At 40.5% G+C, this 24,714-nt stretch overlaps 1 protein-coding gene across 5 annotated transcripts in view; it reads left to right on the top strand.

Annotated features, from left to right (window-relative positions):
• The window catches only part of USP9X (ubiquitin specific peptidase 9 X-linked), a 75,905-nt gene that overhangs the window by 19,802 nt on the left and 31,389 nt on the right, over nucleotides 1–24,714 (top strand). For 3 of the 5 annotated variants that reach the window (XM_054714424.1, XM_054714417.1, XM_054714437.1), the window contains exons 3-21: nucleotides 2,415–2,560; nucleotides 3,535–3,614; nucleotides 4,792–4,904; nucleotides 5,821–6,039; nucleotides 8,052–8,167; nucleotides 8,369–8,620; nucleotides 8,694–8,832; nucleotides 10,519–10,671; nucleotides 11,719–11,823; nucleotides 12,180–12,386; nucleotides 13,709–13,845; nucleotides 15,018–15,166; nucleotides 18,294–18,381; nucleotides 18,949–19,291; nucleotides 20,286–20,381; nucleotides 20,889–21,100; nucleotides 22,571–22,811; nucleotides 23,372–23,521; nucleotides 24,300–24,420. In XM_054714424.1, coding sequence (XP_054570399.1) covers nucleotides 2,415–2,560; nucleotides 3,535–3,614; nucleotides 4,792–4,904; nucleotides 5,821–6,039; nucleotides 8,052–8,167; nucleotides 8,369–8,620; nucleotides 8,694–8,832; nucleotides 10,519–10,671; nucleotides 11,719–11,823; nucleotides 12,180–12,386; nucleotides 13,709–13,845; nucleotides 15,018–15,166; nucleotides 18,294–18,381; nucleotides 18,949–19,291; nucleotides 20,286–20,381; nucleotides 20,889–21,100; nucleotides 22,571–22,811; nucleotides 23,372–23,521; nucleotides 24,300–24,420 — 3,067 coding nt within the window. The remainder of the gene's footprint in view (nucleotides 1–2,414; nucleotides 2,561–3,534; nucleotides 3,615–4,791; nucleotides 4,905–5,820; nucleotides 6,040–8,051; nucleotides 8,168–8,368; nucleotides 8,621–8,693; nucleotides 8,833–10,518; nucleotides 10,672–11,718; nucleotides 11,824–12,179; nucleotides 12,387–13,708; nucleotides 13,846–15,017; nucleotides 15,167–18,293; nucleotides 18,382–18,948; nucleotides 19,292–20,285; nucleotides 20,382–20,888; nucleotides 21,101–22,570; nucleotides 22,812–23,371; nucleotides 23,522–24,299; nucleotides 24,421–24,714) is intronic. The other 2 variants (XM_054714432.1, XM_054714441.1) reach the window with 1 other exon arrangement.

Below are 24,714 nucleotides of genomic sequence, written 5' to 3'. Positions count from 1 at the left end.
AAAATATATTTTAAAAAGAGAGGAAGAAGGAGAAGAGCTGCACATGCATCTTCCCCTCTCCCTGTTTTCCTCTCCCCTGCCATTTTAGAGAAATGAGCAGGTCACGTTTTAATATTTTTCCAAATAAATGTGTCAACTTTATTTCTCTTTCTCTCCAGTCTGCACTTTTAAGACATGAAAGGACTGAAGTACGTGGTCACAGGTGTTGGACAGAGTTGTCTTTCCTGTGTCATGAATTTGTTAGCCAGTATTCAGGTTTCTTTAAACATAGTCTAAGGTTGGGTGCCAAAGATTTCTATTTTTAAACCAGGAGCTAGTAGTGAAGTTCGCGTATCTTTTGCTCCCTTTTGTCCCAAGCTTTATACCTGTGCTGTGCATGGATTCCTCATGTCTTTTGCAGTGTTTACGGCTTGTGTGGCTTTAAACAAAATTAAACCTCTATTCTAACCTTATTTTTATTTAAGGTTTCCTTTTTTTATTTTTATTTTTTTAATTGATTTCAGAGAGGAAGGGAGAGGGAGAGAGAAACCTCAATGATGAGAATCATGGATTGGCTGCCTCCTGCATGCCCTCTACTGGAGATCGAGCCCGCAACCTTAGGTATGTGCCTTTGACTGGAATTTTGAACCCTGGACTCTTCAGTCTGCAGGCCGACGCTCTATCCACTGAGCCAAACCAGCTAGGGCTAAGGTGTTCTTAATAATTCTTAGAGTTCTTGGGTTTCAATGTATTATTATGTGGTATTCCATTTAATATTATGATTCCACATTATGTTCTCTTCTAGTAGATCTTTGCAATTCGGAAAAATGATGATTTAAACAACAAAGGAACAAAATAAATTATATTAACTATCTGTCAAGTCCCTTTCATTTTCTTCTTCTCTACTTCTAATGTTAGAATTTTAGTTTCAGTATTTCACAAGATTTGACACTGTCGGACCAAGAAGAAGGAACTATAGCATTGATCACTTCCCAGCTCTAAGTTTGCTTTTGGGATGTGCTTTTCACATATTGGCGTTAAAGGAATTGCTAAAATCCATCAGGTGTTTTTCACTTCACATGTAATATTTTTTTAAAGGGTGTTCCCTCCGGGGGAATTTTGGGCTCCGGTGTGGAGGAGCGCTCGGTGGCACATGAAATAGCCTTGGCAAAGGCACTGGCTCAGCAAGCTTGGGTGCTGCTGCTGGGCCGGTGCGCTTTTCCGGGATGGCATTGGGCAATGCGCACGCACAGCAGCACTAAGAAATCGTCTCTGCTGCTGTTGTAGCAACTCTCCGCCCAGGATCCATCCTAAGCAATGATTGAGGTTCAGCACAAAGATTGATGTATAAGAAGATTCATTGCAGCTCTGTTTATCTGAGCAATAAAAGTTGCACAATACTAAATACCCTTTAATTTGTTTACTTCATTTAATATGGCATTACACTTTTTATAAAAGATTCTTAATGATGTGTAGGAGAAGACGCAAATGTCAAATGGAAAGACACAGGCTTAAGCAGGTGTCATCCTAATGTTATTGAAATTTATACATATATAGGCGGGTTTTTTTGCTCATAGAACAAAGATTGGAATTAAATCATTTTAAATGTTGGTGCTTTTCTGTTCTATTACAGGTATTTTAATTGTTATTTCTGTCTTTATGATTTCTATGAGCATGTATATAGGGATGGGCAAAAGTAGGTTTACAGTTGTGAGTACGTGAAAGTTTATTACTTATATATACCACGGGAGGGGAAAGGGGCTTTAAAAAAAAATAATAAACCAGCTTTCCTGAGAATTAAGGTCCGAAAAGTTTATTAGGTTGTAAAAGTATGCACAGCTGAAGTAGGGTGAAGAGAAAGATGAGCTAAAAAGGAAGAATGAATGAATAAAATTAGCAACATCAGGTGAAAATGGTGTGATTTATTTAGAAACCACAATCATGAAGTTTTAATAGTTTTTGGATAATGATCTGAGACTAGGGAAAGTATGGAATAAAGTGTTTTTTTTTCTCTCCAAATTAAAAAATAACAAGTCAAAACTTTTAAATCTGTAAAATGTGACTTTTTTTATTTGTGTAATAAAGTCTGTCGTGGTGGGAAGTGTAAGCAGAACAGCAGTATACATGGTGATTGAGAACACAAACTTTAGAATTAGATCTGGGTTCAAATCCTGACCACAGAGTTGGAGTGGAGCTTTGTAACTTGGGGCTAATTAATGATTGTCTGATTGTGTTCTTCCATCTATTAAATGGCAGAGTACTTCCTTAGGCTGTTGGGAATGAAATGAAATTATTTTAAAGCATAGTGGCACGGAGACTGCCTTAAACCTCAGCTTACAATACTTATGTCATCTCCCCCTAGTCAGTGTTGGTGTTTGAATTATTAGATGTACATGCGTTATACAAAGCTCAATCTGGAATTGTTGATTTTTCAGACGTCATCGCCTGATTCTTCCAATGAAAATTCCCCGGCAACTCCTCCAGATGAGCAAGGTCAGGGTGATGCTCCCCCGCAGCTGGAAGAGGAGGAGCCTGCGTTTCCACACACCGACCTGGCCAAGTTGGATGACATGATCAATAGGTGAGTTGGTTTGGCTTTGAGTGGGTGTGATACACGGGCAAAGCACCCAGGTCTCAGCATAGTGATGGGGAGCAGAGAAGAAGAAGAGGAAGAGTGGACAGGGTACCACAGTAACCACGCGGCCTCCTTAATAGCCTGACATGGCAAGTAAGTCATTGTCAAGTGCTTAGAACCTGTGGTTCTTAATGGATTTTAAAATGAAAGAGCACTATGCCGGTAGTTTTCAGACTGATCGCAACCAGAGCTGGTAGGCTGCTGAGGGAGAGCTGTACGTGTGATTGCCCTTTTTGAGATTTCATGAAGATGTCTTTCCTTACTGGTATGTTGGTTGCTGGGTGACTTGAGTGATTTTTGCATGGCCCTGAGGTAAACCAGGCCATGAAGAGATCCTAGCTGGTCTGGCGCCAGAGGATCTAGCACAAGGATGCTGGCTGCCTCCTGGTTTGGGGGAGGGAGCGGGTTGGGTACCTGTGGACGCATATGAGTAAATTTGGAGACTCCCCTCTCAGCCTTCAGGAAAAGGTGACAAAGTGATGAATCAAAGCTGAAGTCAATCATTGCCTCCCATTTTTTTTCTTCTTTGCGAGGAAATCGAAAACAACTAAGTAGTGATTCATCATAATGTCTCCTAATCTGAATCCTGAAAGAGCGCTTTCCCACGAACTCGAACAATAGCTTATCCATTTAATTGACATTTGATTATTGCAGTAGGTTTATATTCTATTAGTAAAATAATTTTATTTCTCCTCTCTCTCATAGCTATATCTTTTGTTTGACAGTTCCTTAAAAGCGTTAGAAAACAAGTCTCACAGCGCAGATATTCTGCCAACGCAGATATTCTGTTGTTTTAATATTTTAATGTTATTTGAATATCAGTATTTTCATGCTGACGTATTATAAGTAGTAGCTCATTTATAGTGCCTCTTTTAGTGCACCAATAAATAAACATCTTTTTCTATTTTTAAAACTCTTAGGCCTCGGTGGGTGGTTCCAGTTTTGCCGAAAGGGGAATTAGAAGTGCTTTTAGAAGCTGCTATTGACCTTAGTAAAAAAGGTGAGTTTCGGTGTTGGGATGCTTTCTACAGTATGTGCTGCTACATAGCCTGTCACTTCATCGCTGAACACTTGATTTTTCCTCTCACATCTAACAATGGCTTCTTGCCATGGCTTCTGGTATATGCCTAGAGCAAGAGTTCGTGTCCTTTGGACAGCCTTAAGGGTGTTTGTAAATTCTGAAGTTATACATAAAATCTGTGTATATGCATATTTAAAGCAAACTGCCTAGCTTACATGTTTTTATTATTTAATACATAGGAAAAGTTTGATTTTTCTCTAAAACACTTGAAAGATGAGGTCAGTTTTTTTATTTTTTCAATAAGCCAAGAAAAAGGAATCTGGTCTTTTTATTCTGTTATCTAGAAGTAAATACTTAATGTTGGAATTAATCTTTTTTCCCCCAATAACTTTGGTCTACTAGGTGCAGTTGAATTCTCCTTAGCAAAGGACGACTGTTGTAGTATTCTCTATTCACTTTTTTAGGAATTGGAAATTCAAATAAAGGGCAGTTACATTTTTTAAAATAAACATGTTTTTATTGATTTCAGAGAGATGGGAGAGGGAAAGAGAGAAACATCCATTGTGAGAGAGAATCATGGATAGGCTGCTTCCTGCATGCCCCACACTGGGGATCGAGCCTGCCACCCCGGGCATGTGCCCTTGACCTGGAATTGAACTGTGACCTCCTGGTTCAGGGGTCAACCACTGAGCAACACTGTCCAGTCAGGCAGTTATATTTCAGTTCCTGAAATAGGGTAGCCATGGATATGTTCTAGTTGTCAGTAGGTATAAATAATGTAATAAGCTATGAAAATGCATGATCAGATTACGATTATTTCCCACTGCTCAAGTATTTGATGTTCATTTATACAGTTATCAATTCAGATTTGTAGAGACTTCTGTCCTTGGCGTGGTTTAGGCACTGGACATGTACCTCCCCCACCTCTGTATTTCTTTTCTGGGACTATTAGGGAAGGTTCATATTTGTTTTTAAGTACAGTCCTGATTTTAATTGTCACTTCTTTTATATAATTAAAATCCCAAAGCTCTAGTCGGCCTTTGTTAGCTGTCAGTGACTAGTTTATAATTGCTTATTACCTTTTATTGTGTAATTGGACATCATAAGACAACGAGAGAAATATTTTGTTTACATTAATTTTTCCCCTTTTCCTTAGGCCTTGATGTTAAAAGTGAAGCATGTCAGCGATTCTTTCGAGATGGGCTCACAATATCCTTCACGAAGATCCTTACAGACGAGGCAGTGAGTGGCTGGAAGTTTGAGATTCACGTGAGTCTTGCATTTGACTTTTAAAAATTCAGATTTACGTAGTGATACTTGTATTTCTCATTCATATACACACACACATACACACACGTATATTTGGTTATATATATTTGATCCTTTGGTTGAATTAAAAAGGTTTGAAAATGCAGAACTTTGAGAATCCTTTTTATAAATTATAATGTCTATTGAAGGAAGCGTGATCATTGAGAATGAGTATGAGACTGAGACTTAGGAAACTTTGGTTTAATCTGTGACCTTAGGGGAGTCACCGCGTTTCAATGATGCTCCCAATTGCGAGATGCTCTACTCGTTTTTTCTGTGCCACTAGGGGAGAAACATACCCAAGGTGGGGCTCTATTAGCTGGAACACAAAGGGTTAACGCAGAGGCATAAACCTGCCCTGCAGAGACAGCAAAGAAACCTACATGCCTCAACCTTGGCACGTGGTAGAGGTGAAAACGGAAAATTTAAACCACAAGCCGGTATTCAAACATATTTGTTGTCTTGATTTCAAATTGTGGTTGCGGCACAAAAAATTCTCAGATGGAGAATTGAAGGCATTCTCTATGGACACCTTCTGTCTAGCAAAGTGTACCGTAACTATAGAACTGGAAGCTTTGCAGGTGCTGGCAGATGTTTGCTTTGAGGCTTAGCAAATCTACCCCACCTTGGATAATTGCTGTATTATTTCGATTTTAGAATTGCGGCCTCTAGTATATAAATTCCAAAGAGAAAACAGTGGCAATTTGCATCTACTTTATAATTTATATAGTACCTACAATATTAGTGAACTGTCCAAATGATCAATATGGAAGGATGGAAAGAGCATTACAACATAATTAATGAAGATCAGGAAATATTTGTTTGGAATTGCAATGTTTTGATCTTCTAAATCACCTTTCCCCCTTATATATAACAGAGGTGTATTATCAATAACACTCATCGCCTGGTGGAACTGTGTGTGGCCAAGTTGTCCCAAGACTGGTTTCCACTTCTAGAACTTCTCTCCATGGCCTTAAATCCTCATTGCAAATTCCATATCTACAATGGTACCCGTCCATGTGAATCCGTTTCCTCAAGTGTTCAGCTGCCTGAAGATGAACTCTTTGCTCGTTCTCCAGACCCTCGCTCACCAAAAGTGTGTTGGTTTGTTATTTTCACAATTCCATGTTAAGTTGCTTTGCTGTGCTACAGAACCTCCTAGCAACATGGGGAAGAATAATTTAATACTGCTCTTTAAGAGATCTGCATTATTTTGTGTGTGGGGATTTCTTTTTCCGCTTTATTGAGGTATAATTGACAAAGTAGTTTTGGACTGGATTTTTTTAAGCTTTCCCTGTGTAGTTAGTCCCCATTGTTCTGCCCAGCCTCTTGGGAAATTGTGCTGATTTGGGTTAGTATAAAGCTGACCATATTTTTCCTATTAAATACTACTTTGACCAAGGCTACAATTATGTCCAAGATTTCAACTCCAAGATCAAGTATATCCTATAGAAGTGTCTAATGTGTCATAAAAGTAAAGTTGCAGAAATGATAAATGAAAGGAAAAAGTAAAACGTCAATATCAATGAAATAGTATACATAAATGCCATTATGTAAAAGTTCTCCAATGTAAATTTTTATGTCAGCATAAACGGTGTATACTTTAAAATAGATCCCTAACTATATAATTCTTCTGTAAATATTATGTAACTAACAATATAGTTTTAATTTTTAGACATTAAGGAGACATTTTTAATATTGTAGGCCTTATAAATGGAAAAAGCCAGCCAGGAAAATTTGAGTTTATGTATGTAATAGTGGGTTTTTTCTGTTAAAAGTGAAAATGATCACAATGTGCTAAATTTAGAGCTGAGGTTTTCTGATATTTCCCAAGGCTCATATTATTGCCACTTCCGGCTTATTTGTGCTTGAGCAAACCAAATTAATTTTGAAATGGTGGCAATCTCCAAAATAGACCTGTATTTTTTTTCCTTTATTTTAGTTTATTTTTTCCTGTGTAGGTCAATAATAATCTGTAAGAGACTCACAGGGAAAAACTTAATTTAAGGTGGATTCTAGTTGAAGATATTTTATCTTTCAAGCCTAGCTCTTGAGTGTTAATAATTACTGAGTATTCCTAATTGCTTGAACATACATTGCAGCTGAAAACATATGGAGAGATTATATCAGCCTAATGGTTGCGTTCCGATTACTGGAGAGGTAAAAAGACATCACATCAGTGTGTGCTTTCTTAGGGTTGCTGGATGCCAAGAGGGACCTGGTGAATTAATTGTTTTGAATTAGCTTGTAAGACCAAATAAAAAGGTAGGAAATACTGGATTTATAGAAATATGATAGTTGATTTATTAGAGAATTTAGATTTTCATAAGATCACATCAGAACTACCCCGAACTCCATATTATCTCTTTAAATCAGTTACTTTTACTTATTAGCATTTTTTCATTTTTGCTAGACATGTCTTTTGGTTTTTTGGTAGTGATAGGAATTATTTTTCCTTAAGGCTTAGTGGAGAAACTGGCTCTTGTTCTCCCCTCGATGGCTTCTAAAATGGCCTTTTAGAAGAAGGCACGGTATAACAGGTTATGTGTACATACATGTTTAGATACATTTGATTCTTATCTCTCTCTAACATTTGAATTCATGTGAAGTTTTTACATGTAAGCACGCTTTTAGCTACATCCCCGTTGGCATTTTACTTTGAGTCACTGCTCTTTCTTTGGGAAGCGGTTGAAAGACAACCTCTACTATAACATCATGCTGCCTCCAAGATGAAAACTGAGTGCATTCCCATGAGTCAGCAAAAGCATCAGCCTGCATGCTCTAGTCAGGAGAATCCGATATAATACCAGGGGTTGGTTACCTGTAACAAAAAGGGAATTCAGACATCTTCGTTACTGAATATATTCTGTCTTTGTGTGTGTGTGTGTGTGTTTAAAGAATCTTTTATCCTTAGATTTTTTAAGATATGTTTTCAGATGATAAAAAGGTATCTGTTACTTACTGTGAGCATGTGCAGTATTTTGTTCTGTTGGGTTTTTTTAAGATGGTTTTACCTAATTTATTGAATTTCTTATTTCAGTCAAGAAATTACTGCAGCTAGTACTTTTAAAGGCAGGAAGTTAACTCTCTTCATTAACTGTATTGCAGGGTTGGCTAGTGGATCTCCTCAACAAATTCGGCACTTTAAATGGGTTCCAGATTTTGCATGATCGTTTTATTAGTGGATCAGCATTAAATGTTCAAATAATTGCAGCTCTTATTAAGTAAGTTATGTTTTAAAATAAATCTTCAGTGCATTCTAGAAATTGCTAGATGACAAATTGAGTTTCTCTTTTCAAGTATGGCTTCTTCTTTAACTGATAACTTGGATTTTTTAAGTTAATATAAATAGTTGAGTTCAGTCTTAGTTGATTGTAAGAAGTCATGTATTACAAGAGTAATCCTTATTGCCCTTCTTATTTCAGACCGTTTGGACAAAGCTACGAATTTCTCACTCTCCACACGGTGAAAAAGTACTTTCTTCCCGTCATAGAAATGGTTCCACAGTTTTTAGAAAACTTAACTGACGAAGAGCTGAAAAAAGAAGCAAAGAATGAAGCCAAAAATGATGCCCTTTCAATGATTATTAAATCTTTGAAGAATTTAGCGTCAAGGGTTCCAGGACAAGAAGAAACTGTAAAAAATTTAGAAATATTTAGGTTAAAAATGATACTTAGGTAAGATATTTACCTCTTGAAACAATTATTTATTGGACACTTAGAATCATACTCAACACCGTTTCTTTTACAGATTATTGCAAATTTCTTCTTTCAATGGCAAGATGAACGCACTGAACGAGGTTAATAAGGTGATTTCCAGCGTGTCGTACTACACTCACCGCCATGGGAACCCCGAGGAGGAAGAGTGGCTCACAGCTGAGCGAATGGCAGTAAGTCCTTGGTTTTGCTCTCCTGAGTCTACGCCAGGCACAAGATAGACTAGCGCTACTCAAAGTCAGGGCTTGCATTTCAGAGAAAACCTTGAAATCGCGAGGTGTTGGATTGATTTCTGACTCGGGTAATCCTGAGGACTTGCTGCAGTGGCCTCGTTTATTATTACCTTAGCCCACCTGTGTCACCTTACAGCTGAAGTAATTACTAGCTTGTCGGGCGGGGTTGGTTGCAGAGGAGCACATAACGATCATCTTGGAAAGGGATTGGTCAGTATTCGGTACTTAAAGGTTTTCAAATAGGAACTGCAATTGCTAGAATCAGATTTACATGATTTACTGTTGGATCGTTTTAAGAACGTAAGCACAACGTTTATATCATTTTGACATTGAAAGTTTAGGAAACCTTATTTACCATACATATTTGTATGTAGGGCATATTCGTACTATTGCTAATTAATACTGCTGGCAATTTTTAAAATTTTTTCTTCAATTTATTTAAACTTAAAGGACGGGGGACATAAAAAACAGTTCACCCATTTCTCTCATCCCCTGCCTCTCGCAACCACCCATCTGTTCTCTCTGCGCATTCTTTGGTGTGTGTGTCTGTCTGGCTTGCTCTACTTAACATAGGCCCCTGGTTGTCACATATCGCGAGGTTTCATTCTTTTTTGTGGCTGAAGAATATTCCGAGTGTGTGTGCGCCAGTTTCTCTATCCACGCCTCTCTCCCTGGGCACTTAGGCTGTTCCCTTATCTTGGCTGTGGTCAAGAATGTTGCAGTGAGCCCAAACCGGTTTGGCTCAGTGGATAGAGCGTCGGCCTGTGGACTCAAGGGTCCCAGGTTCGATTCCTGGTCAAGGGCATGGACCTTGGTTGCGGGCACATCCCCAGTGGGGGTTGTGCAAGAGGCAGCTGATTGATGTTTCTAACTCTCTATCCCTCTCTCTTCCTCTCTGTAAAAAATCAATAAAATCTATTTAAAAAAAAAAAAAAAGAACGTTGCAGTGAGCGCACAGAGAGCTCAGAGGAGGAGCTCATTTCTTGGGGACGTGTGCCCTCTAGTGGAATTCCTGGATCATACACTAGTTCTGTTTTTAATGAACCTCCATCCTTTTTCCACACTGGTTGCACAGACTTACGTTCGCAACAGCAGTGTGCAAGGGTTCCCTTTTGTTCATATCTTCACCAACACTCCCTTGTCTCCCATGATGCCACTTTGACAGGTGGGAGGTAATAGGTCCTTGTGGTTTTGAGTTGCCTTTTCCCTGATGACTGACGTTGAGCATCCTTTCATGTACCTGTTGGCCATCTGGCTGTCATCTTGGGGAAAATGTCTATTCAGATCTGCCCATTGTAAATTGGATTGCTCTTTTGCTATTGAGTTGTATGAGTTCTATAGATCTTTTGGATATTAGCTCCTTAATAGATAACATGATTTGCAGTTATTTCCTCCCATTCAATAGGTTGCTTTTAGTTTTATTGATGGTTTCCTTTTCTGTATAGAAGCTTTTGTTTGATGGAGGCTCACTTGTTTATTTTTGCTTTGGGGGCCTAGTCATCGGCCCTGGGCTAGGGACTTAGGTGGGAGACAAAAGGTTGCATGTGCGTTGTCTGTCTACTCGTGTCTCTTTAAAAGCTTCTGTGTTTAGTTCCTGCTTTAAGATGATTTCTGAATTGTGTTTAGGAATGGATACAGCAGAACAACATCTTATCCATCGTCCTGCGAGACAGCCTGCACCAGCCACAGTACGTAGAGAAGCTGGAGAAGATTCTTCGTTTCGTCATCAAAGAAAAGGCTCTGACCTTGCAAGACCTTGACAATATCTGGGCAGCACAGGTACGGGATGTGCAATAGTGGCTGCTTGAATTTTAAAAAAAAGAAAGATGCTAAAACTAAGGAAATATAGTCGTTAGGAAATGGAATGAAAGCTTATGTCATATTACTTTTAATATATTTAAATGCTTATTGTTTACAGCGATCCTGTCAGGAATTTTTTTGAAATAGCCAATAATATTTTTTAATAAAAATATGTTATATTATGTACCGGATATATTTGGTCATTGTGGGTGGTTTGAAATAAGAGGCAAACTGGGGAATAATAAGGAATGTCTATTAAAAGAGTGAAGGACATCTACAATTGGTTTCTTTATAAGCAACACAAAGAAAAAGGTCACTGTGAGGAGTGAAATCACTAGATTGTTTATACACATCTATAATCAAAGGATTTATAGTTTCTCAGAGAGAAGAGCAAACGGTTTTAGTTCAGGGCTGGAAATGATTCCTTTGGTTATCTTAGTGACAAGTGTCTACTCATGGGTCACGTGGGAGGTATTACTGAATTCTAGATGGCAACGCTTTTTCCTTGAGTCTAGAAACCAAGAACACATTCCGTTGTGCCTGGAAGTGCTTAAGGTTGCAGTTCCGGAACAATACCGTTGGAGTGCCTTGTTTCTCCTACGTGCAGCGTTAAAATTGACACATTAAATTCAATAACGGTTCACATGAATTCCCATGCAGAGCAAAAAATTGAATCGGCAGGTTTTAGATGGCAGTTATAAAGCATTTAAAATGTCACACATTTTTTATGTTCGTGCTTACACAGATGGCTGGGAATGCTTTGTTAATTAACTGGAGGCCCGGGGCACGATTGGGCCAGGGAGGGATCGCAGGAGGGCTCCAGGGCGGGTCCGGCCCATCTCTCCCAGTCCCAGTTGGCCGGACCCCTAGCAGCAAGCTAACCTACTGATCAAGCGTCTGCCCCCTGGTGGTCAGTGCGCGTCATAGCGACTGGTGGAATGAAAGTTCAGACACCTAGCCTATTGGGCTTTTATTATACAGGATGGATGTCAGCAAAGTCTCTGGTTTTCTTTGGGTTTTCACTAGGCGGGGAAGCACGAGGCCATTGTGAAGAATGTACATGATCTACTGGCAAAGTTGGCCTGGGATTTTTCTCCTGAACAACTCGATCATCTCTTTGATTGCTTTAAGGTAAGCTTCAACATAAATTAAAGGAGCACCCTTTGGTTTTTAATATATTTAATTCATTAGATCTGTGAGTTGTTCTAGACCAGTGGTAGGCAAACTCATTAGTCAACAGAGCCAAATATCAACAGTACAACGATTGAAATTTCTTTTGAGAGCCGAAAACCAACTTCTACGCATGGGCCACGAAGTTTCAATCGCACTGGACGTGTGTGCCCGCACGTGGTATTTTGTGGAAGAGCCACACTCGAGAGGCCAAAGAATTCTGTGTTCAGCCATGGTTTTGTGATGACTGTAGCTCATCTGGGGACAGTAAGCAGGGAGAAAGAAATGCGTTTCATTCATTGAAATTGCTTTTCTAGGCGAGTTGGACAAATGCAAGTAAAAAGCAGCGTGAGAAGCTGCTTGAGCTGATTCGGCGTCTTGCAGAGGATGACAAGGACGGGGTGATGGCGCACAAGGTGCTGAACCTGCTGTGGAACCTGGCGCACAGCGACGACGTGCCCGTGGACATCATGGACCTGGCCCTCAGTGCCCACATCAAAATACTCGATTACAGCTGCTCCCAGGTGAGCGGGTGCCACTCGGCGCCCCCCCTCTCCCCCTTCACAATTAGGGTGGCTTAGCTACAGAATAGTCTCAGGTTATTCCAATATTATTTTTGAAGCAATTTTCAAGGATTGACTTTCTTCGTATAAGTTTGCCTCTTAGGTCTCTCTGTCACAGTTTGGGGTATCATCTGAAAAGCATTTTAGTCTCCTTGGGAAAAAGGCAGTACAGCCCCCACAGGCTACATTGTGGTGGTTTGTTAACGTGTGGTGCTGAAATGCCAGTTTCAACCAGATCATGAGATAGGTATTAAAGCTGGGTAGAGACTTCAGAGCGTAAGGGAAGTTAGGTTTTCTTTGCTTATAGAGAAGTTAAGAAAAATTAATAAAATTTCCTAACCAGCAAAGCATTTAGTGCCTTTTCCTGTGAACAAATTACACAGCAGCTTCTCTGCATTCTAACTTGCGGTATACGGATCCTTTTAATTCATGCATGGACATGGCTGCACAATCAATTTCTCACTCATTAGAACTGTTTGCTACACCGATGAACTGAAATTTCAGTAAGAGCTAAGAAATAAGCTCAACTAGATGTGTGAGTCAGATGCTACTGTTTTTGACTCTGCTTGTTTGTGACCGTTAAGTATTTATTTAATATATCAACTAGTAAATGGAGACACACAAAATAATTCAAACTTAAGATTAGGTGCGCAGACGTGCATTTCTGATTATTATTGACGGGGGAAGGAGTAAAGGAGAGGTATGAGCAGTAAACATGATACATGAAATAACGTTGACTTTAACTGCCTCTACACGTTTCTGTCCCTTTCTCTCCTTGTGTGTATGTGGACATGTCCTTGTTTTTATTTGTGGTAGAAGTTGCCATACCATTATTTTCTTGGTAAAAATATAAATCCTCAGTGTTCCTCAGTGTGCTAAAAACAAACGTGTGTAGTGTAACAATCAGGGTTCTATGTTACTGCTGAATTTTATTATATGGTAGAATCTCTAAAAACTGATAAAGCTGAATGCCCACTTCCTGGCAAACGTTTCAAATCACAGTTTCTGTCCGTGTGCCTAATGCTTAGTCTCTAGACCTCTGTGTAGCTAGCTGTAGCTATATCTGAGTCTCTGTCATATTGAACTTTTCTAAGAGTCTTTCTTTTTAGAGTTTTGATAGTAAATGTGAAATAAACATGTACTTAAAGCAACTTTTAAAATTATCATTGAACTCTTTACTGCAGTTACGGCATAATGTTTGTGTTGCTAATCGTACAAGAGAAGCTGTGTTTTGTAATTCTGAAAGCTATATTGACCTGTATAAAACATTGAAATCGTTTAAGGACCGTGACACACAGAAGATCCAGTGGATAGATCGCTTTATAGAAGAACTTCGTACAAATGACAAATGGGTCATCCCCGCACTGAAACAAATTAGAGAAATTTGTAGTTTGTTTGGGGAGGCACCTCAGAATTTGAGGTAAGGCTTTTAACAGAAAATTTCAGTCTTTTCACTTATGTCTTTTGAAAAGAAACAGCAGCATTATCAGCTGGTCGAAGCAAACTAAGAAAATTAGACTGGGATGATCGGCTGAGAGAAGAGCTTACTTGGAAGAAAAGATTCCTTTATCATAACCACCTACTTGATTTTACTGATGAGGAAGTAAGCTGCAGTTAAGTGATACGTATCACAATCAAGACAATAATATTGCCTTCAGGTTCTGGGCTCAGAATTCCCTCTTCCAGCCAGTGAGCCAGACAGTGTCATGGCATGTGCTGTGTCAATTTCATCTCTCATTTCAGTTTTTCCTTCCTGCTTGTGTCCCTCTCTGCCCAGTGTCTGCCCTTATACATATATGACCTTACTTGCTAAATTGTGGTTCCTGGAATAATTTGTCCTTGTATTGTTTGGTTATAGAGTTGGAACATGAAAAAGAAAAATGTGGGAAAGAGAGCTGGGTGTAATGCAAAGAGGACTCACAGTGGAATCAGGATTCCTGGGTTATGACCCTTATATCCAAACAGTCATATCATTCTGCCAAGATTCTCTAAACTACAGAAATGTATTTTTCGTATAAAATTAAATGATTGCCAAGATCCTTTACAACTCGATTATTATGTTTATGCCTAATACAGAAAAGGCCACGTGTTTGGGTTTTAACACTTGAACTTTGTCATCTGCCGTGTGTTTTGGGGGGTTTTTTTAAGGCTAGAAAAATACTATGAAATTACAAAAGCTATAGGAGTAAACAGTGGAGAAAATTGACATTCTTTACTGTAATTACAGCCTAATTTTTGTGGTGCTAATCTTGCAAGGAGTTTCTGTTTTATAATTCTGCAAATAGTTATGCGAACTTAAGTGCTTTGGCAGTAGTATAATAGGAAGTAGGAATCGGTTACTAAAGTAGACTCCCATTGGTGTGGTAGTGGAGAAGATGAATGTATTTTGTGTGTGTGTAAGATGATAATGGTATGTTTTATTTTTTGAGGCATTGGTTTTCTTTTAAATTGCTTGCCACTAAAGTAAATGGCCAGAAGTATGCTTCTGTTATGAAAGAACCCGTTTGAAGTTTTTCAGTTAGTAGCTAAGAATTTAGATTGTATAAGCTCTTCTGATTCCAACAGAATTAATTGCCTAATTATATTGTTAAGTTCTTCTCGTTTCAGTCAAACTCAGCGAAGTCCCCATGTATTTTATCGCCATGATTTAATCAATCAACTTCAGCACAATCATGCCCTAGTTACTTTGGTAGCAGAAAACCTTGCAACTTACATGGAAAGCATGAGACTGTATGCTAGAGGTATGTATTACAAGCTAACGGGAATTCTGGGAAATAACAGCCACTTCCCTTCCCCGCTGGGGGCGGGGTCGGCATTAATTACCTTAGAGCTGACAGCAGATGTATTTTGTGTTCCTTCCTTAGCTTCTGACCCACTTTCCCTTTCCTCTCAGCTCTTACCCAGTCTTAACCTCCCCGCCAGCATTCCAAGGCTCTGTAGTGTTTGCCTGCCCCCTCTCCTGGTTAAGTCTTTTCCCTTCCCTGCCCTGCCCGGAGGCTGGGCCCGCCTGGCCTACAGTTGTTTCTTGCCTTCTTCGGTATGCACTGACTCATTTTCAGCCTCTGTTTCCTTACCACCACCACCGTTCTCTTTTCAAGCAAACTTCTTTGGCTAAGTCTGTGCTCCATAAGTGCATCGATTTATGAATTAAAAAGTCACAGGTGGGGAGGTGCAAGGCTACAAGAACCCCTGTTTACGTTTGTTTCAAAGTGGGAAGCTGTTGAAACATGTCACTGTCAAGCGTCCTGCTGTTTCAACAGCCAGTTTGTGAGTGCCTGCCGTCTGGAGCTCCGTGTCAATGCTCTTTGCCCTCTGACAGTTGTATTTGAGTCTGTGTGCTGGAGTTCAGGGGTGTTCTTAGTACATACTCCTCTGGCTTATGCCCAATTCATAACGCGCGCGCGTACACACACACACACACACACACACACACACACACACAGCCTATACAAAAACTGCCTTGTAGGCTCAAGTTTGTTCCCGTAGCCATGGAAAGGAAACCGTATATAACCAGTGTTCGAGGTAGAAGTGAACATAACGTTCTTGACATTTTAGAGTAGACTTTTAAGCCGATAATATATTTGTAACCATTTGTACGCTTAGTCTATAGACGCAAGCAGTGGGCCTTTTTTAATTAAATTCAAACTATCGTGGCAGTTAACTGGTTAAAATGAGAGTATTTCTAATGCTCATTTGAAGAGTGTAGTGGGTAGACTCTTGGCATTGTATAAAATCCCAACATGCCTATGAAACGTGAGATCTTTGCTTAACATTGACATACATTCCTATGTAAAACTCAGATAAACGTGTGAAATTGAGGGCTAACATCAGGCTTCCACAGCTGGCTGATATTTCCAATTTCTGATAACTATTTCACCAATATTACTATCCTGGCCGTATTTCACCACTCGCATCTTCATCTATGAAAGGAAACATTTCTCAGTAGTATAGTCAGCTGATTCTACCTCCTCTTTAACGTTATTTAGCTAAAGTAATAAATTTACTAAAATTCTTAACATTTACTCGTGTTCTTACTACTAGTGCATTCAGTCACTGGTGCTTACCAGGTCGTTCTTTTAAAGTTTTTTATGTGAATACGGCACAGTATAAAACCACTTTTCCGTTTTCACTCAAGTTTTAACTCATTGGTAGGATTGCCATAGACCTAAAAGTATAAAACTCTTAGGAAAAAACATAGGAATAAATTCTTGTGGTTTTGGGTTAGGCAAAGCAACATTTTTAGGGAAGAAAACGTGATATATTGAACTACATCGAAATTTAAAACTGCAAATGATACAATCAGAGTAAAATGATAACCCAAGAATGGGAGAAAATATCTACAGATTATGTATCTGGTAAGGGACTTGTATCCAGAATATATAAGAACTCGTACAATTCAACAGTTAAAAACAACCCAATTAAGAAACGACAGGATCTGTGTAGACATGTCTCCAAAGATAAGCACGTGGCCAGTTGGTGCATAAAAAGATGCTCGATTTCGTTAGTCACTGGGGAAATGCAAATGGAAACCACAGGGAGAAGCTACTGCCCACCTACCAGGATGACAAAAGGAACAGCAGCAAGTGTTGGCAAGAATGAGGAGAAGGTGGAGCTTTCGTCCGTTGTTTGTGGGACTGTAAAGTGCGGCCACCTTGAAGTATCGGTTGGCAATTCCTCAAAGTGGTCAACAGAATTGATCATACGATTCACTCCCAGTTGTAGACCCAGGTGAAATGAAAACATAGATCCCCGCAGAACCTTGAATGTGAATGTTAGCCAGAAAAGTGGAAGTGACCTAAGTGGCCATCATTTGGTGAATGGATAAACAATGTGTTGTATATGCATATAATGGAATGCTATTTAGCAGTAAAAGAATCTTACACATGGATGAACCCTGCAAAACGTTAGCCTAAGTAGAGGAAAACCAGTCACGAAAGACCACATATTATAAGATTCCATTTGTATGAAATGAGCCTCTTGATGAGATGATGGGAAATCTTGTCGAATGTGAGGGTAGGTTGTGACACTCAAATCTTGTAGCTTTGACTATACTAAAAACCATTGGGTTATACATATGAAGTGGATAGGTTTTATGGTATTTGAATTATGCATCAATTACAGATGCTTCTTAAAAAGTGAACTCTTCTCATGAGTTCTGAAATGGATTCTAGACAATTGGGCAGTTCGTAATGACAAGAACCAATTTATGTTAGCCTCAGCCAGAGCCGCGTGAGGTAATTGAGTCTCACCTACTTTTTCCTGTTTTCAGTGGGATCTCTAATAGCTGGGCAGCATGATTCAAAAATGGCCGTGTGGCTCAACCTTCATGCCTGCTCACTAGTCACAGGATTTGTTTGGAGCTGAGTGTTTACAAGGGAACCCACCACCGTCTTTGTTTTCACAGCCGGGAAGCTTTTTTATCATGAAGTACAGGGGCTCTCCATTCCCATTTAGCATAGAGGGATCTTTCTTCGTGACTTTTCTTGATCATTTGGGTCCCAGGTCTTGGTACAGTGCTGTCACCTGAATAAAAAGGAGGGGAGGGGAAGATGCTAAAACTAATGGGCAAAGAAGACAACTTACCTAGTCTCAGAGTAGCTCCCCACAGATTACCAGTTACAGAGAAACCTGGTCAGTAATTGTTTTTATAGCGCATTTAACAGGTCCTTTTCTTTTGGTTATGTTGAAGGAACATTTATTTTTGTGGGGGACATAGGAGAGGACTAGAAATCGCCAATACTTCGTAAACTTCACGATGCCTTTTAATGTCAAGTTAATGCCTTTTTAAGTGACTTCCTTTTCTTCGATGAGAGTCCCAGTGATGTGGGGTCCGAATATGTCACGCCTGCTTTCCTTTCTCATTTGCAGACCACGAGGACTATGACCCACAGACTGTAAGGCTGGGCAGTAGATACAGTCACGTTCAAGAAGTCCAAGAACGGCTCAACTTCCTGAGGTTTGTTTCAGGCAGTCACTGTTGCTCTCTTTAAGACTCTGTGAAAAGACACAGATAAGAAAGCCAGCTTCGTCCGATGTGTCGCTGAGGTCTTTTTTAGGTGGCCTCTTCCCACGTGGAAATCATTGCCCGGAAGTCACAGGACGTTTCCCTTAGTGCTCGTTCATTAAACATTTAGAATTGGTGTCTGAGTGTTAACTCCTGCTTTGCAGTGCTTGGAGAGAACACATTTTAAACTTTTACACAGAATTCTCTTCTTAAGCGCAAGTTCCCATCCTTGGAGACCGTAATGGCGTCACACACTAAGGAAAAGGTGCCAGAAGGCTGCTGGACCAGCACCCGAAAGAATGGTTGAGTCCTCGGGTGCCTGGTGCACCCCAGCAGTGGCTGACACAGGCAGTCCCGGGTCACGTGTTCATGTGACCGGGGTGGGGTTGAGGGAGAGGTTCACTTCCTTAAGCCGAAGCTAAATGGAGGACAAGGCTCTGACGGTTCACGCGCAGATGGGTTGCATCTCGGGGTGAACGTGATGGGGCTCTGATGGCTCGTCGCGTTGCGTGTTTCCAGGTTTCTGCTGAAGGACGGCCAGCTGTGGCTGTGCGCCCCGCAGGCGAAGCAGATCTGGAAGTGCCTGGCGGAGAACGCCGTGTACCTGTGCGACCGCGAGGCCTGCTTCAAGTGGTACTCCAAGCTGATGGGGGACGAGCCCGACCTGGACCCCGACATTAACAAGGACTTCTTCGAAAGCAACGTGCTTCAGCTCGACCCCTCCCTCTTAACTGAAAATGGGATGAAGTGTTTCGAGCGGTTCTTCAAAGCTGTGAATTGTCGAGAAGGAAAACTCGTGGCAAAGAGGAGAGCCTACATGATGGACGACTTGGAGTTGATCGGGTTAGACTACCTGTGGAGGGTAAGCGAGGCGCTGTGTGGGCTGGAGCTTCTCAACTTACTTCACTGAGCAGTGATACCCCCAAGCTTTATGCATGTGGGCACAGTGTGGGATTAGTTTATTATTCCTGCCTTGAAAATCTGACCTGCTCTCAGCGGTGTATACGTATCATTTTTACATGAAATACTTTTCTGCAAGCTAGCTAGCCTAAGATCTTTAGTGCGGTATTTGATTATTCAGACGTTTTGATTAAGGGGTTTGCAACATTTTTAAATAGTTTTTTAAAATTTCAATTACGGTTGACATGATTTCAGCATTTTTAAACGGCAGAAACCCTTTTTTAAAATAAAAATGTACACACCGCTCCCGAATGGAAAACTTAGCTGCAGTGCGAACGGAAAGCCTGTTGACTTTGCTCCTCAGTCCCCTGGTGCTCTTCCCCCCGCTTCCCCAATCCTGCCACAGGGCTCAGCCCTAAGACACCCCTCAGAGCCCCCGAGTTCTGCCTCTAATTGGAATACCACTGCCATAAGGAGGGGAAGGATCAAGAGCTGAAGAAGTTAGTTGGCGCAGGTGAAAGAGGTAAAGGGATGAAGAGGAACCACCTTCCAGTGATGAGTCATGGGCATTTCATGTACAGCACAGGGGATATCGTCAGTGTTGTCATAACTTTGGTGTCAGATGGTAACAAGAGTTACCGTGGTGGTCATTTCATAATCTATACAAATAATCACTAATGTACACCTGAGAGTAACACATATTGTATGTCAATAAAAATAATGATCCTCCTGATTAAAACGCATTATGTCCTTAGGAAAACGAGTCTTCCCTTCAACAAATTTCTTTATTCAAAGACTTGCATTTGTCTTCTTTTTTTGGTCTGTTTTCTCAATCGTACTTGGTTTTCTTGATTAACGAAGTCGGTGTATCCTGAAATGATTGAATACTATATTAAAAATAACTGAGGGTATGGTTTGAATTGAAATGGCCAACTAAGATATCTTTTTGAACCTAGGTTGTGATTCAGAGCAATGATGATATCGCCAGCAGAGCTATAGATCTCCTTAAAGAGATATACACAAACCTGGGGCCGAGGCTACAGGTCAATCAGGTGAGGACTGCCGTGCATGCAGACGTACACAAATTGAAACTCTGGTTGAAGAACTCTTTGGCTTTAAAGAACTTTAATTTAGAATTAACTAGAAATTCTTTTGTTTCAGCTCTTATTATAAATATAGCTGAAATGTTTGGTCCCTATTTCTCTCGTACAAAATGCTATCTAAATGAATCTAGTCCTAATAATTATGTTGGTGATTATTTTGAGTATAATTATGGCAAGAGATTTTGACTGAATTTCTTTTGATTATAACAGCTATTCCTGAAGGTTTGTGGGGTTTTTTTGAGTATCTAGTTTGTACTTACATAACTCTAGTTTCTTTTGACAATACATAATATATTTTATCAGTATAGACTCCCTGGCTAAATACGATCATGGTTAATTGACGGCTACCTTTAAATGAGTTGTTGCCATCTTTAATTGGAATAAAGTTTTATGTGTGCATTTAATTTTTACATTTCAGAGCAACTTGAACTGTCCTATTTGACCCGTTATTTGTAGGTGGTGATCCATGAAGACTTCATTCAGTCTTGCTTTGATCGTTTGAAAGCCTCCTATGACACGCTGTGTGTGTTGGATGGTGACAAAGACAGTATTAATTGTGCGAGACAGGAAGCTGTGCGGATGGTTCGAGTGTTGACCGTGCTGAGGGAATACATAAATGAATGCGACAGCGACTACCACGAGGAAAGAACCATTCTGCCCATGTCGAGGTTTGTGAATACGTGAGCCCCAGGGCTGTTGCTTTAATGGCTTGGTATTTCCTAGCCATTGGGTTTGGACAGGGGTCGGCAAACTCATTAGTCCACAGAGCCAAATACCAACAGGACAACGATTGAAATCTCTTTTGAGAGCCACATTTTTTAAACTTCTTCTAACGCTACTTCTTCAACATAGACTCGCCCAGGCCGTGGTATTTTGTGGAAGAGCCACACTCAAGGGGCCAAAGAGCCGCATGGGGCTCGCGAGCCCCAGTTTGCCGACCATGGGGTTTGGAAAAGTGATGTTCCAGCCCGAGCCAGTGCGGCTCAGTTGGTTGAGTGTCGTCCTGTGCACCAAAAGGTTGCTGTTCGACTTCCGGTCAGGGCACTTGTCCCCTGATGGGGTACATGCAGGAGGCAGTGGATCGATGTTTCCATCTCGCATTGATGGCTCTCTCTTTCAAGTCACTGTACCAGAAGAAAGTGTTGGGATCTTGGCCATGAAGAACATTATTTGCATCTTTTAAAATCTTTGGTTAATACTAGACCTCTTTGTTTTCTGGGATCTGTTTTCTGTTTTGTTTTCGTGGAATTTTTTTGTTTAGTGTTCTCACTCAAGTCAAGCTTGCCCTCTTATCGGTTTATTTTTGCCAATGACTTATTTTCTGGTAAGTGTCGCAGGAATGTTTTGCAGTTCAAAGTGTTTTGATGCCATTCATTTACACCGTTAAAAATAATGGCGTAGTAAGATCAGCGAGTAATCGTAAAGGACTGTTAAAAGCTGCTTTGACAGAGAGCCAGAATAGCAAGAACATTTCCAAGTGGTCTGCTAACAGTTCTTTTACGGCCTTGCCATTTAGTAAATCAAAGAGTGTTTATTATTTAGAGATGTTTATGGAATGAGTGTCGTCAGTGTTTCCTTTAAAAGATTTCTCTTTATGAAATGGTTCTCTTTGTTAATCTTGAAATTATTTACAATTGCTCCTTATTTATTTTTACTTTTTGTGTCTTATCTGCAATAATATTTAGACTAATATAAATATTACTCTGAGCTGGTGAATTCTGATATTAAGACTTTTTCAGAAAAAAATGAACACCTTAGCGTTTTCGTTGGTGCTCTCGAGATAGTTACCTTCCGCATTTGAAACGTCCCAGTGGGTTGAGCTTTATAGCATTAAAAGAAGTCAAGTGTTACTCATGTCTTCGTGTGAATTTCTTGTAAACTAGCTGCTTCATTTTCTGCAGCCATAGGTACAAAAGTACAGTAGCAACAATGGAATGTGTTTTTAAGATCACTTAACAGTATTTGTAGTTCAAAGGCGCAGTAAGTTTTTATGTTCAAGACCCTAAAATGAACTAGCCTTAACTCACTTTCTCTGGTTTAATCAAAACCATTCCATATTAGATTTGTAGCTTTGTCTTCTTTGCGGGGAGGTTGGAAAGTCTGCTGAATGTGGTGATGTTTTCTCTCTTGTTCCCCAGGGCTTTCCGTGGCAAGCACCTCTCTTTCATAGTCCGCTTTCCGAACCAGGGCAGACAGGTGGAAGACCTGGATGTGTGGTCCCATACAAACGACACGATCGGTTCCGTGCGGCGGTGCATTCTCAATCGCATTAAAGCCAACGTGGCCCACACAAAAATCGAGCTCTTCGTGGGCGGGGAACTGATAGATCCTGCCGATGACAGGAAGTTGATTGGACAATTAAACTTAAAAGATAAATCGGTAAGTATGTAGAAATACCAGACGTTTCAAGAAAATCAAAGCTGAGCCCTACCTGGTGTGGCCCAGTGGATAGAGCGTCGGCCTGCAGACTGAAGGGTCCCGGGTTCAATTCTGGTCAGGGGCACATGCTTGGGTTGCGGGCTTGGCCCCCCGTGTGGGGCGTGCAGGAGGCAGCCGATCCATGATTCTCTCTCATCATAGATGTTTCTATCTCTCTCCTCTCCCTTCCTCTCTGAAATCAATAAAAAATACATATTTTTTTAAAAAGCAAGTCAAAGCTAAGGCTATCTTTTCTTTCCATAGTCAACATTGCATTCAGTAAATGTTACTTGAGCATCTGTTAATGTGTGAGGCTCTATATCGGTGTTGGGATTGTAACAGTAAGTGAAACAGGCATCAATGTAGTAGAGGAAAGGTTTTCTAAAAACCAGTGGTGTGATTGTATTAGACAGTACTTAGGGAAAGTGTAGCGTGTGGGTTTTTGTTGGTGTGTTACCGACTTCAGTTTTGTGTATTTTATTTGCCTCGTCTTTGCTGCTAACGTACTGTGTCATTTTCAGCTAATCACAGCCAAGCTTACACAAATAAGTTCCAATATGCCTTCGAGCCCTGATAGCTCTTCTGATTCCTCAACTGGATCTCCTGGAAACCATGGCAACCATTACAGCGATGGTCCCAATCCCGAAGTGGAAAGCTGTTTGCCCGGGGTGGTAAGTAGCTTTGAGTTACTGTACGCCAGGCCTCGTGCTGGCCTCTTGGAGAGTAAAGCAGTGTATTGAACAGGGTGGGTTTTCCTTGAGCTTGTAATTTACTGTGCCTACATATCAAATAGCTTTGTAGTTAACTCTGAACTTCAGAGTGGATCTCCTGAAAGGTGATTGTAATTGGAATTTAAAACCTCTCCCAGTAGATACAGATTGTTATGTTTTCATAAAGTTGATCTGTTGTACAGCTTAATTATAACTATTGAATATAAGTTTGGAAATACACCACTGTGTTTTATATCCATACCACCATAGTGCATCCGTCCTTCAGAGCCATTTCTGTCGGAAAACATTCTCTCTGATTGTCAGTAACTTGTATCTACAGAAAGAGCGACTCCTCCCTCCCTTATCCTCTCCTACCCTCCCCACAGCAGTTTCCATGGCTACAATAACAGCCCCTCCGGTGTAAAAAGGATTTGCTCCCTACGAGTGGGTTAGGAATTCAGTTAGTGGGCATGTACTTTTATAAGTACAGATTCTAACTTGCATGTATGAGAGAAATCGTTTAACAAAAGAGTAAAAAAGAACTGTCGCGTAGCAGTTATTGGAGGCGGCTTGGGCAGTGTATTTCTGGAAGGGTTTGTAAAAGGTGGGAAGAAGGGAAGGCGGACTGTTTTAAAGACGAGAAATGGCGTAAGCAGAAGTGTGGCAGTTAAATGTATTGGGCTTTCCTGGAAGGTGTGTGTACTTTACAGGTAAACGTTCTGTGTGTTTTGTGTTCTAGATAATGTCCCTGCATCCCAGATACATCTCTTTCCTTTGGCAAGTGGCAGACTTAGGGAGCAGCCTGAATATGCCATCTCTCAGAGATGGCGCAAGAGTGCTTATGAAACTTATGCCACCAGGTAAGGTTTAAAAACAAAAACTAACGTTGATAAAGTACATGCTGGCCAATAACAGGATGTAGTAGCCGCTCTGTTTGTAGATGGAACACGCCTTCCGGCATGGGCCGGAGCAGGAGTTGGCAGTCTTCGGTCCACTGCCTGGTTTCCAAAGCCTGGGAGCAGTGGGCGGTTTCCCCGCAAATAACCTCTTTCAGATGGAACCCATGGACAGACAGGGCCAGTGCTCGCTTAAAGGGCAACACCCTGCCCTTGTACAGGTTCTCTTCTTCTACGTAGTCATGCACCTGAATTGTA

Source organism: Eptesicus fuscus, chromosome 1, assembly GCF_027574615.1.
Source record: "Eptesicus fuscus isolate TK198812 chromosome 1, DD_ASM_mEF_20220401, whole genome shotgun sequence".
NCBI classification, from domain to species: Eukaryota; Metazoa; Chordata; class Mammalia; order Chiroptera; family Vespertilionidae; genus Eptesicus; species Eptesicus fuscus.
The sequence above is the reverse complement of the archived record's forward strand: the minus strand, read 5'-3'. Positions and strand labels throughout refer to the sequence as shown.